The sequence below is a fragment of the Myotis nattereri genome (assembly GCF_964212035.1).
Source record: "Myotis nattereri genome assembly, chromosome: 11".
NCBI classification, from domain to species: Eukaryota; Metazoa; Chordata; class Mammalia; order Chiroptera; family Vespertilionidae; genus Myotis; species Myotis nattereri.
This window is the reverse complement of record NC_138086.1, coordinates 75973505-75988085: the sequence shown is the minus strand read 5'-3', so window position 1 is coordinate 75988085 and position 14581 is coordinate 75973505. Positions and strand designations below refer to the sequence as shown.

At 40.5% G+C, this 14581-nt stretch overlaps 1 protein-coding gene across 1 annotated transcript in view; it reads right to left on the bottom strand.

Annotated features, from left to right (window-relative positions):
• Positions 1-14581, bottom strand: part of HECW1 (HECT, C2 and WW domain containing E3 ubiquitin protein ligase 1) — a 106596-nt gene that overhangs the window by 79216 nt on the left and 12799 nt on the right. The window contains exons 2-3 of the mRNA XM_081102094.1: positions 13448-13772; positions 3325-3432 (exon numbers count right to left, since the gene is read on the bottom strand). Of these exons, the coding sequence (XP_080958220.1) occupies positions 3325-3432; positions 13448-13772 (433 nt within the window). The remainder of the gene's footprint in view (positions 1-3324; positions 3433-13447; positions 13773-14581) is intronic.

Sequence of the window (14581 nt, the reverse complement as noted above, 5' to 3'; positions counted from 1 at the left end):
CTCTTTGCACCTGCTTCAGTCTACCCCTCTCCTCCTGCCCTCCTGCCTTTGCAGGTGCTGTTCTTTGTCTAGAATGACCTCTCTACGACCTTTCCCCCAATACCAGCCCTTGTTTCTCACTGGCCAAGTCTGCCTATAGCTCCTCTTATCTGTGAATGGTGATCAATTCTGTGGCCCCAAACTGGGTTAAGTGCTCCTCTTCATTGACAGAGAACACAGTAAGAAATACCTGCTTGTCTCCCCTACTGGAATGTGAGAGCCTTGGCAGGCAGACCATATATACACTTTTAATGCATTCAGACACCTAAAGCTGTGATTCATTCTAGCATTTTAAATTGTTTGATTTATATGTGTGTCCTGAGTTAGTATTTTAATTATTTGGAAGTTCAATTATGCTTTTTGTTGGTACATTTATTGATAAGATTATATTTGTACAGAATAATACATTTTTAGTATATTGATCATTCATTCAATGTATTTGCAAATATAAATATCCACCTTTTCAATTTCACTCTCACCCATTTTTCTAAAACACTGAGATATTGCTAGTCCAACAGATATACAGTGGTAATTAGTGGAGTGGGATCTTCTCAAGGTTGCCACAGAACATTTTTAAAATGTCATTTTTTTAAAGTGCTGTGCTGAACTTTTAGTTATCTTGAATATGAATTGGCAAGCAATTTGTTAATTATAGGACATTGCTACATAACAAATTTGTATATATTCATTCAATTATGACAATAGTTTATATATTGTACAGAGCTTATTTTATATTATATTTTTCTAATGATATTTAAGGTGTGTTTTCATACCGCTAGTGAAGACAATTATTTTAAACTAGAGGCCCGGTACACAAAAATTTGTGCACTGGCGGGGGGGGGGGGTTGAGGGGTGAGGGTGTGGGGGGTGTCCCTCAGCCTGTGCCCTCTCACAGTCTGGGACCCCTCGGGAGATAATCACCTGCTGGCTTAGCCCGGCTCCCCGGGGGCAGATGGCAGGACCGGATCCCGCACTGGGTTGCAGATGGCAGGCCCTCTGCCACGCCGCCCTGCCCCGCTGCCCACTGCACAAGGAAGGCCCGGTGGGCGGGGGGACGGGGTGGGCGAATCGCAATTGGCCCAGCGGGGGGTGGGGCGCGGGGTCGCGCAGGTGAACGGCAGGCCTGGCGGGCAGTGGGGCAGGAGACGGCTGGCAGTGGGGCAGGCGGATTGCACTGTCCTGCCCTGCCTGCAGTATGCAAATTAGCCACTATCTTTGTTGGTGGTTAATTTGCATATCACCCTGATTAGCCAATGGGAGGCGTAGCGAAGGTATGGTCAATTACCATGTTTGTCTATTATTAGATAGGATGATTTGTTATTTGAGAGGAATATATAGGAAATGTTCTGTATGTCACAGAAACCTTGTAAAAACTTCCTTGAAAAGAATAGCACTATTGATAGATTAACTTCTATACAAATTCACCTTTTACACATTGACAGATACAGAATGAAAAAACAGTCATGAGAGCTAATATTATCCTTTATATTTATTTCCTTGTGCTAGAAAGATAAAAAGCTGAAAGTTTTGCTCATGCTTGAACCATTTTACACTGATACTGTATTTTAACACTAAATTGTGTCTATTTCTCAATTAGTTAAAACTCCCTGCAAAAGAAAAATAGGTATGTAATAAGGAAGGACTCTTCCACTAAACTCTGAATGTAGACTGGGGCATATAGTCAACTATTATGTCTAATATTCATGGCTAATGAAGTTTTTGCCCTTTTTGCTCTTACTGGCATTTGGGAAGCCCTATTGGGTACCACTAGCTGAGGCCTATCTTTATCCCCAAATCAAACCCACCCACCTTCTTTATAATCAATGATGCTATCTGTGGAATAGGGGAAGATACTGGTATTATTAAAACATATAGAAGTAGGGTTGATGGAGAAGGGTGTGTTTTCTTGGGGCTTGGCAACTAGGCAGAGAAATTTCAACTGATGCAATAAGAAAGCAGAGCCATGAGGCTTTTGGGCAGATGGTAGTAGATTTGGGTTAAAGGCATTTTATCTGGTACCAGTGTGTAAGATGAGTTAGAGAGGAGAAAAACTACAGTCAGGGAGGTAACTATTAATAAAAGGAAATCTCTTACTGGGAATTTCATTACGTCTAACTCAAAATCCAGGGCCAGCAACCTTATCCCATAAAATCATGTCCTCTCTACATCCGATAGTATCAAATCTCTTGATAGTCTACCTCTTTCTGCATGTGCAAATGCAAGAAAGTGGGGAGAAACTGTGTCCTTTCTAGAAGTAGAGACACCATAAGTTTCCAGAGGGCAGACACAGGCCCTTTATCATCAAATCTCTAGTCTTTAGAATATAGTGGGTCTCACAAAATGTTCATTGATTGAATGAATGAAAATAAGAGTAAATATAAATGGAAGCAAAGCATGCTGAGGAGGTAGTATATCTTGAACCACAATCAAATGATAACAGATAACTTTAGGTTCCTGGCCATGTATCATTTCCTCTGAGCACTGGGCAGTTGAAAGAATAAACTATTCATTTCCTTCAGAAGTGTTACAGGGAATGAATACCAACTATGAACAAGATAATGCATGAATGGATTTGTGTAGTTAGCACTCTCATTATCCAAATAGGGGAAAGGAGTTGTAGATTAAAGGTAATCTGTGCATTACTTCATCTGGCAAACACTAGATCCATATAGATAGCCCCTCATGCAATGGGAAATATACCAGTATGGGATCTTATGAAAAACATCCTTCCATACTGTGAAAATGATTTATTTTCAATGAAAGCAGGAAATTTTAGAAAATAAGATACATGATGACAAGTTTACACATTCAGAAATGTCAGTAGATCAGAAACCAAAGAACCAGGTTGGCTGTAATAATATATCATCCTCATCCTTAGGAAAAGTGGAACAACATGTTGGAGCCATGAGCAAGGAGCCTTGAAGGGTTGGGTCAAGCAAAGCCAAAACTGGATGAGAGGATACAGAAGGGGCAACTATCACAAAGTTGAAGAGCAGCTAGAGGAGTCATGGAACAAAAATTAAGGGATGTGAGCCATAAGGTCCTGAGTCCAGAGGCTGATGAATGAATGTGAACAAAAATTTTCCTTGAAATTAAAGGAGTGGCCCTCTGGGTTACTTTGTATGGGTGTTACCCAACTGTTGTACATTACTCACTATTTTTAAGCAGCTCATCAAATCTATGTCTCCCTTTCACATAGCATCTTTCTAAGTGCAGGCAATACAACAGTACAAAGAACAAAGCAGTTGAATTCTGCTTCATCCTGTTAATGGGAAAAGTACTCACGTTCCACAAAGTAAGAGCTGGCATCAATCTTCCAGATGATCTGGCCCCGATGAGAACCATTGACTCCACGGTTCTTATAGTCCAGAAAGTTTTCCGACAATACCTCATCTATATTCCCAAGAAAGGAAGAGAGTAGAGAAACATATCAGCCAGTAGCATATATAGGGAATAAAAGAGCAAAGGATATTAATGTCATCTCCAGAACAATGGAGAAAAAAGCATCTGAAATCACAGAATCAGAGAACTCACAGAGAATCACAGAATCAGTCTCCAGAGGTAACCTCTGGACAAGCCCCTTTTTAATGTAGAACTCTCTTCTCATTTCACAATACTCTTGGTAAATTATCATCTAGCTGGTTCTTGAACAACTACAAAAACAAAACTATAATTGCTTTTATGGTAGTTTATTTTACTTTTGAAAACTCTTATATGCATGAAATCTCAGTGTGGAAATCTTCCTCCTAGGCGGGAAAAAGATGGCAGTAGAGTAGGTGGAAGTTTCACTCATCTCCTCCCAGGTTTGAACTGGAATTACAACTAAATTATAGAACAATTAACCTGAATAACTAATTGAAGATTAGCTGAACATGTCTTATAACCAAGGATTTACAGAAGCCACCTCAAAACTGGTAGGAAGGGTGGAGACTCTAAAAGGCCTGGCCCCATACCCACTTGTGATGGCTGAGAACTTGGGAAGATATCTCAGTTGCAAAGGTCCCCCCTTACAAACGTGATGTTTCAACTCTATGCCTGGCTCCCTAGCCTGGAGCACCATGGCAATAAATAAGTACCTAACAATAATAGCCTTAAATGTAAATGGATTGAATGTTCCAATCAAAAGAATTGGGTAGCTGAATGGATAAGAAAACATGACCCAATATATGTTGTCTACAATAGAGCCACCTCAGAACAAAAGACTCACACAGGATAAAAGTGAAGGGATGGAAAAATTTTTCCATGAAAATGGAAATGAAAAAAATGCAAGCGTAGCAATATTTAGATCTGACAAAATAGACTTCAATGCAAAGGCCATAACCATAACCAGAGACAAAGAAGGCCACAACATAATACTAAAGGAATTGATATAACAAGAGTATATAACTTTTAAAAATGCACCCAAAATAGCAGCACCTAAATATATAAAAAAACTCTTGGAGTACTTTATGGGAGAGATTGACAGCAATGCAGTCATATTTGGGGACATTAACACTCAATAGACAACACTGGATACATCTTCGAGATGAAAAACCAACAAGAAAACATTGACTCTGAATGACACAGTACATCAGATGGACTGAATTGATATTTACAGAACATTTCACCCAAAAGATGCACAATATACATTCTTTTCAAGTGCACATGGAACATTCTCAAAAATAGACCACATGTTAGGATACAAAATAAGTTTCTACAAGTTCAAGAAGATTGAAATCATATGAAACATCTTTTTAGCTCATAATGGCATGAAAGTAGAAATCATCTACACTAAAAACACTCAAAATCTTTCAAACACATGGAGGCTAAATAGCACGTTATTAAACAATGAATGGGTTACCAATGAGATCAAGGAAGAAATGAAAAACTTCCTGGAAACAAATAAAAATGAACACAAAACAACCCCAAATCTATGGATCACAGCAAAAGCAGTCCTGAGAGGGAAGTTCATAGCATTACAGGCCTACCTCAAGAAACAAGAAAAATCTCTAATAAGCTATATAACCCTACAACTAAAAGAATTACAAGGAGAACAAGAGAAAAAGCCCATAATAGGTAGAAGGAAGGTTATAATAAATATCAGAGCAGAAATAAATGACATAGAGACTAAAAAAATAATACAAAAGATCAATGAAACCAAGAGCTGGTTCTTTGAAAAGATAAACAAGAATGATGAACATGTGGGCAGATTTATCAAGAGACAAAGAAAGAAGCCACAAATAAATAACATCAGAAACAAAAGAGGTAAAGTAACAACTGATACCACAGAAATACAAAGGATTGCAAGAAAATATTACAAACAACAAATTGGACAACCTGGACAAAATGGACAAATTCCTAGGAACATACACTCTTCCAAAACCCAATCAGGAAGAATCAGAAAACCTGAATAGACCAATAACAACTAATAAAATTGAAACAGTAATAAAAAAACTTCTGGCAGACAAAAGTTGTGGACTGGATGGCTTCACAGGGAAGTTTTATCAAATACTCAAAGAACTAACACCAATCCTTCACAAGCTATTCCAACAAAACTCAAGAGGAGGGAAAACTTCCAAGCTCTTTTATGAGGCCAATTATCCTAATTCCAAAACCAGATAAAGACACTACAAAGAAAGAAAATTACATGCGAATATCCCTTGAACATACATGGCAAGATCCTCTACAAAATATAAGCAAATAGGATCCAGCAATATATTAGAAATATTATTCACCAAGACCAAGTTGGATTTATCCCTGGGATGCAAAGCTAGTTTAATATTTGCAAATCGATTAATGTGATATATCACATAAACAAAATGAAAGATAAAAACCATATGATCATATCAATAGATGCAGAAAAAGCATTCAACAAAATCCAGCAGCCATTTTTGATAAAAAATGTCAACAAAGTGGGAATAGAGAGATCATACCTTAATGTAATAAAGACCATAAATAAAAAACCACAGCCAACATCATATTCAGCACCCCCCCGCCCAGGCCTTCACCATGCTGGTCTTTATTATTTCCTTTAGTGTACAGTTAGATTGTTTACCTGAGATTTTTTTGTTTGTTTCTTGAGGTAGGACAGTAATGCTATAAATTTTCCTCCTAGGACTGCTTTTGCTGTGACTCATAGTTTTAGGATTGTTGGTTCTCATTTTCATTTGTTTCAAGGTATATTTTTATTTCTTCCTTTGATCTCAGAGTTAACCCATTCATTGTTTAGTAACATGTTATGTAGCCTCCATATCTTTGTGCATATTTTAGTTTTTTTTTCCTTGTGATTGATTTCTAGTTTCTTACCCTTATGGTCAGAGAAGATGCTTGATATGATTTCAATCTTCTTCAATTTATTAAGATTTGTTTTGAGTCCTAACATGTGATCCATCATAGAAAATGTTCCATATGCACTTGAAAAGAATGTATGTTCTGCTGCTTTGGGGTGAAATGCTCTGAAGATATCAATTAAATCCATTTGATCTAGTGTGCAATTTAAGGTTGCTCTTGTTAATTTTCTGTCTGGAAGACCTATCCATTGAAGCCAAAAGGTGTTAAAATCACCTAATATGATTGTACTACTGTCAGTCTCTCTCTTTATGTCCATCAAGATTTGCTTTGTATATGTAGGTGCTCCTATGTTGGGTGCATACATGTTTACTAGAGTTATATCCTCTTGTTGGATTGCTCCCTTTATCATTATGCAGTGTCCTTCTTTTTCTTCAATTACATAGCATTTGTTTTAAAGTTTATTTGTCTGATATAATTATTGGTATTCCAGTTTTTAATCCTTTCCTTTTGCATAAAATATCTTTTTCCATCCTTTTCATCTTCTGTGTGTGTATCTTTTGTTCTGAGGTTGGTCTCTTGTAAAAAGCATATATATATATGGGTCTTGTTTCCTTATCCATTAAGCTACCCCATATTTTTGATTGGCACATATAAGCCATTACATATTTTTGATATGTAATTTTGTCCCATTTAAATATTTATTTATTGTCATTTTATTCTTTATAACTTTCTTCTTCTTCCTCCTCCTCCTCCTCCTCCTCCTTCCCCCCTCTTCCTCCTCCGCCTTCCTCCTCCTCCTTCTCCTCCTCCTCCTCCCCTTCTTCTTCTTCTTCTTCTTCTTCTTCTTCTTCTTCCTCTTCCTCTTCCTCTTCCTCTTCCTCTTCCTCTTCCTCTTCTTCTTCCTCTCCTTCTTCTCCTTCTTCATCAACGAAATGCTTTAACATTTTGTCTTGCTCCCACATTGTAGATGCCATATTTTTTGAATGGAGCACTCTCCTCCATATAGGCATCAGCCTGGGAGAAATTAATAGCCCCACTTTCTGGACTCCCTCTTGCCCCACTCTGTGGAGCTCCAAATCATTGTAATACTGGTTTTGTGGTAATAATCCCCTTTAGCTTTTTCTTGTCTGGGAAGCTTCTTATTTCTCTTTAAATTTTAAATGATAGCCTTGCTGGGGAAAGTAGTTTTAGTTATAGGCCCTTGCTTTCCAACACTTCAAATATTTCATGCCAAGCCTCTTGTCTAAATGTTTCTGTTGAGAAATGAGCTGATAGTGTTATGGGAACTCCCCTATAGGTAACTAATTGCTTTTGTATTGCTGCTTTTAAGATTCTCTGTCTTTAACCTTTGGCATTTTAATAATGATATGTCTTGGTATAAGACTTTCCATTCATCTTGTTTAGGACTCTGTGATTCCTGGGCTAGTGTGCCATTTTCCTTCACAAGGTTAGGTAAGTTTTAAGTTATTATTTCTTCAAATAGGTTCTTGATACCTTGCTCTCTCTCTTCTCCTCTGGTACCCATATGATGCAAATGTTGTTATGTGAATGCTGTCCCAAAAGTTCTTTAAATTATCCTCATTACATTTTTTTTTCTGCTCTGATTCAGTGTTTTCTGCTACCTGTATTCCAAATTGCTGATTTGATCCTCTGCTTCATCCAACAAATTGTTTATTCCTTCTGGTGTATTCTTCATTTCAGATATTGTATTCCTCATTTCTGACTGGTTCTTTTTTATGGCTCCTATGTCCTTTTCATGCTGTTGTAGTTCCCACTGAGTTCCTTGAGTGATCTTATACCCATTTAAAAAAAATCTATATCTCATAAGTTGCTTGCCTTCATTTCATTTAGCTCTTTTTTTCTTGTTCTTTCATTTGAGGCATTTTTTTGTCTCTCCATTTTGGCTGCCTTTTGTGTGTGTTTTTTATGTACTAGGTAGATCTGCTCTGACTCTCAGTTTTGGTAGTGTGTCATATGTAGTACGTGTCCTGTGGGACCCCGTGGTACAGTCTCCTTGATTACCCAAGCTGGGTGCTCCAGGACTGCCCCTTGTGTGGATTATATAAGCCTTCCTATTGTAATTGAGTCCTAATTACTATTGGCCTGTTTGGGTATGGAATTGACACTCTGATTGGCTGACTGTGAGGATCAACTTGCACCACAGTGTATGAGCTGTGGAGGTATTGACCACACAAAGCAAAATTTGCCTCAGCAGGGTATGGTGCCTGCTGAGATATCCCTTTGGATATACTGTTTGTGAAGTTTATTGGATCCTGCTCTGATATTGGCTGAAGCTGGCTACTGGGTGTGTTGGTTTTGTGGCCTCTTGGGAGAGACTCTGGTGCAGGCCAATGGCAGGTGCTCCCTGTGACTGGCCCTGAGCAACCTGCTTGGAGCTGCAAAGTGATCCAAGTTTGTGGCTGCCTCTGCTGGCCTGGGTATGCATGGGAGGATCAAGCTGTGTATCAAGGCTGGCTTTTACCAGCACCAGGCCTGGAGACAGGCCACCAAAAGTCTCAAGGCACCCGGAAATCCTTCTCCAACTGCCTTCACCTGTCAGTTGCCTGTTAGACTCAGTCACTGAAAGAGCCTCTAGTGGTATGTGAGTTGCATGAGGTGGTGACTCAGTGAGTCATCAGAGGGGGGTGAGTGGTGTTCACCAGAGTGATACAAGTTCAAACTCAGTGCCAGTGCTGGGTCTGAGGCCAATCAGCAAATGTTCCTGAGTCTAGCTGCCACCTTCTGGGTGCTCACACACTTTTGTGGTAGGGCAGTATCTCAGGGAGTTGTTAGGGTGAGGCCAGCAGGGTTTATCAGACCCAAACAAACCAAGATTAAGCTGTGTAAAGGGAAAGCTGTGCACCACTCAGGCATACAAGGGGAAAATGGGCCCCATCCTAGATCCACACACCTGAGTTTGTCCCAGATTCTGCCAGGAGCCTAATCTCAGCAGGCAGGACCACCAAGAGTTAGGAGAATGGGGCTAGTGGATTTCCCATGAAGGGGAGGTGCCAGTCAGTCTTGAGGGATGGTGGGAGGAGTGGTACCCATTCCAGAGCCACACAACTCAGTCTGTCCCAGAATCTGCCCAGAGCTTAGAAGGGAAGAGCCACCAAGAGTCTGGAGTGTGGGTCTAGTGGATCTGTCTTGAGAGGGAGGTGCCAGTTATATTCAGAGGGAAGTGGGGAATGGCCTCCACCCTAAAGCCACTCACAGACACCCCTTGATTCTTCCCAGACCTCTATACCAGGGGTCCTCAAACTACGGCCCGCGGGCCACATGCCAATACAAATATTGTATTTGTTCCCGTTTTGTTTTTTTACTTCAAAATAAGATATGTGCAGTGTGCATAGGAATTTGTTCATAGTTTTTTTTTAAACTATAGTCCGGCCCTCCAACGGTCTGAGGGACAGTGAACTGGCCCCCTGTTTAAAAAGTTTGAGGGCCCCTGCTCTATACCCTGGCTCAGGTAGCTCACTCCTCAGCAGTGTGTGAGCTCCACAGAGTGGGGCGGGAGGGAGTCCAGAAGGTAGGGCTATTAATTTCCCCAAGGCTGATGCCTATATGGAGGGGAGTGCTCCACCCAAAAAATATGGCATCTACGATGTGGGAGCGAGACTCACTATAGCTATCATGGCAGCTGCCACTTCAGCTCTCTCCCCAGAGCTACAAATCCCAGTCTCTCCTCACTGGCTCTAGTCCACTCTGCCCTCCCTCTGCTGGGGCCCAGGGTGAGTGGCTGTGAACAAGATTTTGTGCATTGACTGAGTGTGCTGGGGTCTCTAGCAGACTCCTGTCTGTCCCTGGCAGACACAATCCCCACTGATTTTCATAGCCAAGTGTTAAATGGGGATCCCTTTCAAGCTCTGTGCTCTAGGCCTGGGAGTTGTCTTGGATTTAAGAACCCATGCTTCTAAGGGGGGCCCGCCCCTCCAACAGCTGAGATATCCTTCTGGAATCTTAGCCCCTTCCTGTGGGAGCAGGGCCAGCCATTTTTGCATTTGGCCCTTCCTACCAGTCATGATGTGGCTTCTTCTGTAAATCCTTGATTATAAAATTTCTCTTCAGCTGTCTTCAGTCAGTTATTCAGGTTGCACACTCTATATCAGCGGTTCTCAACCTGTGGGTCGCGACCCCTTTGGGGGTCGAATGACCCTTTCACAGGGGTCGCCTAAGACCATCGGAAAACACATATATAATTACATATTGTTTTTGTGATTAATCACTATGCTTTAATTATGTTCAACTTGTAACAATGGAGTTGGGGGTCACCACAACATGAGGACCTGTATTAAAGTGTTGCGGCATTAGGAAGGTTGAGAACCACTGCCTATATTTTAGTTGTAATTCCAGTTTGGTCTTGGGAGGAGATGAATGTAATGTCCTCCTATTCCCCTGTCATTTTGGATCCTCCCCTTTGTTAAGTCATTTTAAAAAATCCTCAGTAGAGGATATGTTCTTTGATTATTTTTTTTGATTTTTTTTTTTTAGAGAAAAGAAGGGAGAGAGAGAGAGATCAATTGGTTGCCTCTCATATGCACCCCAACTGGGGACCAAATCTGCCACCTAGGTATGTGCCCTCACCAGAAACCTGCAACCTTTAGGTGTATGGGTCTATGCTCCAACCAACTGAGCCACACTGGTCAGGGTGTTAAGTCATTTTAATAAGAACTTAACAGGGTCAAGGAAATGACTGCTTTTAAAAACTGATGATCCTAAGAGGTTTTTTTAATATATTAAATATTAGTTTAATATTGGAATGTAAAATCTGGCATATGAGTTACTAAGGACCTACAAATTATGAACTTTTATGATTCACAGATAATTTTGGGTTGGGAAACTATTTTTGAATTATTATGCCACCAAAAGTGTTGCCATTTTGCATTAAATAACTTCACATTATTGTCTGTGTTCATGGGTTATGCATATATGTTCTTTAGCTATTTCTTTTACCTTCTTTATCCAATCACCCCCATCCCCTACCCCTTGGGCACAAACCAGTCTGTATTCATGCTTCTGGATCCAGAGGTGGGCAAAGGGGGGGGGGGAAGGGGACTGCAATAATGTCAACATTAAAAATTTTTTAATAAAAAATAACTTCACAGGTATCTATGTACAACTACTAGGAAAAAGAACAAACTGTCAAATTAAGATGATGAGCTGTGTTTACTTTTATCTCAGTAAAAATGTCACGTTAATGCCTGATCTAATTTATTCACGGAATTTCATGAAGGTTAATAGTGCTGACCCCCCTTCCTTCTGAAGTCTCTCATCTATGATGTGAGCTCCTAATTTTTGTCCCACCTCTCCAACTCCTCCATCCCCTTTCTGAGTTACTCCTTTGTCTCTCTCTTTGACAGTGGCTTTCTCGCACTCTCTTTCTACACCCAACACATAAGTATCTACTCTCAGGGTGCCGATTACCCCAGGTCTACACTCCTAGCCCAGATCTAGGGCTGACCTCCAAATCCGTCAATTCCCTTCCCACAGTTGAATGTTCCTCAAATGCCCCCATCATCCCGCTTGCTTCTCTCCTATTTCCTGACTGCAGGAAGGTACAGCTATAAAAAGTTGATTTAAAACTAGTTTCACACTAAAAACCTAATTGTCTAAGGTCTAAACAAGTAAGATTCATAATTCAAGTAGGGATGGGTAGAAGGGGGACTACGGCAAAATAGATGGATGCAGGACAGTCTCAAGGGGGAAGCTTAACTCCTCCTGGCTAAAGCCACATGGAGCTACAGCCTCAGGCTGCCTAATTGAGGGCTTTTGTTAAGGAAGGTTAAAATTTGAATTTTAATGGGAAATCCCTGCATTTTTTTAAGTGTTAATAACTAATCAAATTTAAAACAAAATGGGCTAACCAAAATATGCTTTATGGGCTATTATTTTGCAAGATTTGTTCTAGATCAGCAGTTCTCAACCTGTGGGGGTCGAACGACCCTTTCACAGGGGTCGCCTAAGACCATCGGAAAACACATATGTAATTACATATTGTTTTTGTGATTAATCACTATGCTTTAATTATGTTCACTTTGTAACAATGAAGTTGGGGGTCACCACAACATGAGGAACTATATTAAAGGGTCGAGGCATTAGGAAGGTTGAGAACCACTGTTCTAGATCAATGGTATCCAAACACTTTTAATCAGAAACAATTTTTAAAGCAAATTAAATGTCATCTGTTTGGAAGGTCAGTTTAGTTAGTAACCACTATTTACGTAAAAAAAATTTCAAAAATTATGTTTCTGAATCATTATAATATTGTGTGTATGGTAACTACACTAACCAAACTGGTTACAAAACCTTTAAGAGAACAAAAGAATATTTCTCTGACACCTGGACACATAAGTGTCCCTATATTTTATCATAAAAACAGCTGAGGTTATAAAATACTCATAACAATCATTAGTTTCTCTGATATTTGATGATGTTAAATCTGTGTATCTGAATGTGTGAATGCTTCATTGCAGAGACTGAATACAAAAGGCCTGGCCTCAGTTGAATTTGCTGACTCTAGTGGCTCCTTTCACTTTGCAGTGTAAATGCGTCAATTTTCACCACGCCTGATTCTATCATGTAAAAAAAAATGAAACACATTTTTCATGAAACTTTATATCCATAATTTACAATTTGTGAGGTTTATGTTCTCTAGCACTACAAATCTATGTAGCCATTTTCCTTCCAGTCATCATGACGCTCTTTAGTCCCTGGTGTTTGTGTTCACTGTCTACAGTGAAAGCAGTATTACAAAGCAGAAAGAATGTTGAAAGAGCAGGTAAAAAGAGGCCTATGATTCTGTTGAAAACAAAAGTGAAATTAACTCCATGTAGATGTACAAGTGGTAACAATGCTTGTGTTCAACCACTCTTTCCCCTGCTATCTCATGATCTTCTTCTATGGAGTAGAGATGGCACAAGAAGCTAGTGTGTGGTCTTCAGTGTGCTAGAATTTGGTGCATAACACATTTGACTGCGAATTGTGAGTTTTAATTAAATTATAGAGTTTATTGAAATATTAAAGCCTGCAGAGGAGTGAAATATGAACAATATGCTTGTTGAATGCCCAAGCCACATTCCTAAGATGTTATATCTGCTGCACACTGTCAGCCAGCCTGGCTAATGGCTATTCTACTCACCGATGAGATACATGCCTATCCAGTCTCCAGCGTCCACTTCCTCCTTTATGTCCCAGTGGATCACTAGGTCCTGGGAGTGCCCTATGGAGTAGTAGGAGCTGCTGACCATGAGCGTGGAGCGGCTGTCAGAGGTCACCAGGTCAGTGTCGCTGGTGGAGCGGGGGATGGTGACGGTGCCATGGGGGCCGGTCCTGATGGCCATGCTGTGGAACTGGCTGGGGTTGTAGCTGTGGCGAAGTGGCTCCTTGCAGCGGCGCCTGTTCTGGTTGTTTCTAGATGGAGATGCCATGGCGGCCAGGCCTAAAAACCTGTTCTGGTACAGATTCTGTGGGGATAAGCAGACAATCAGCAGGGGCGGAAGATCCCAGCTACAAGGTCACTGTCTTCACAGGAAATGAAGGATATTCTGGGAGAAAGGAGCCGCGAGTGAGCAGCCCCCTAGGAAGGTTTGAAACACAAGAGCATTTTTCTCCGGACAAATACTGTGGCTCTGGGTTCACATAGAGCAGGCAAGAATGAAAATGTGAGCTCATCAAGGGGCTGTGCATTTCCAACTGGCTGGAGCCTGCTTCTCCCAGCTCCTTCCAACCTGCTTGGTACTAGAAGGCCTGCATATGTGCAGAATGGTCCTGAAGATATGTCCGCCCCCCCAACCAAAGTACCACCTCTTGAGTTTTCCAGCATCAATTCAATTGGATCCAATTTTATCCTTTATTAGAGTAAATGATGGTTATTATCACTAAACATTTTAGTGATTCCTGCAGCATTCAAAACCCTACACACAGCCTAGAATCAGAGGTGGCCCCTGCTGGGTGAGATGGTCATTCTTCCTTTATTTACTCTCTTTCACTCTACATAATATCTCCAGGCCTTCTGAAATTTTTACAAAATTTCTATAGATATCTTCAGGCACCATCATGTTTAATAAAATCCAAGCTCAATCCCTCAGAGCCAATGTTATTGTCAAAAACATTGCCTCTGGCCTGGCCAGTGTGGCTCAATGGTTGAGTGTTGACCCATGAACAAAGAGATTACTGGTTGGATTCCTGAACAGGGCGTAAATCCGGTTTGCAGGCTCAATCCCCAGTATGGGGTGTGTAGGAAGCAGCCAATCTATGTTTCTCTCTCATCGGT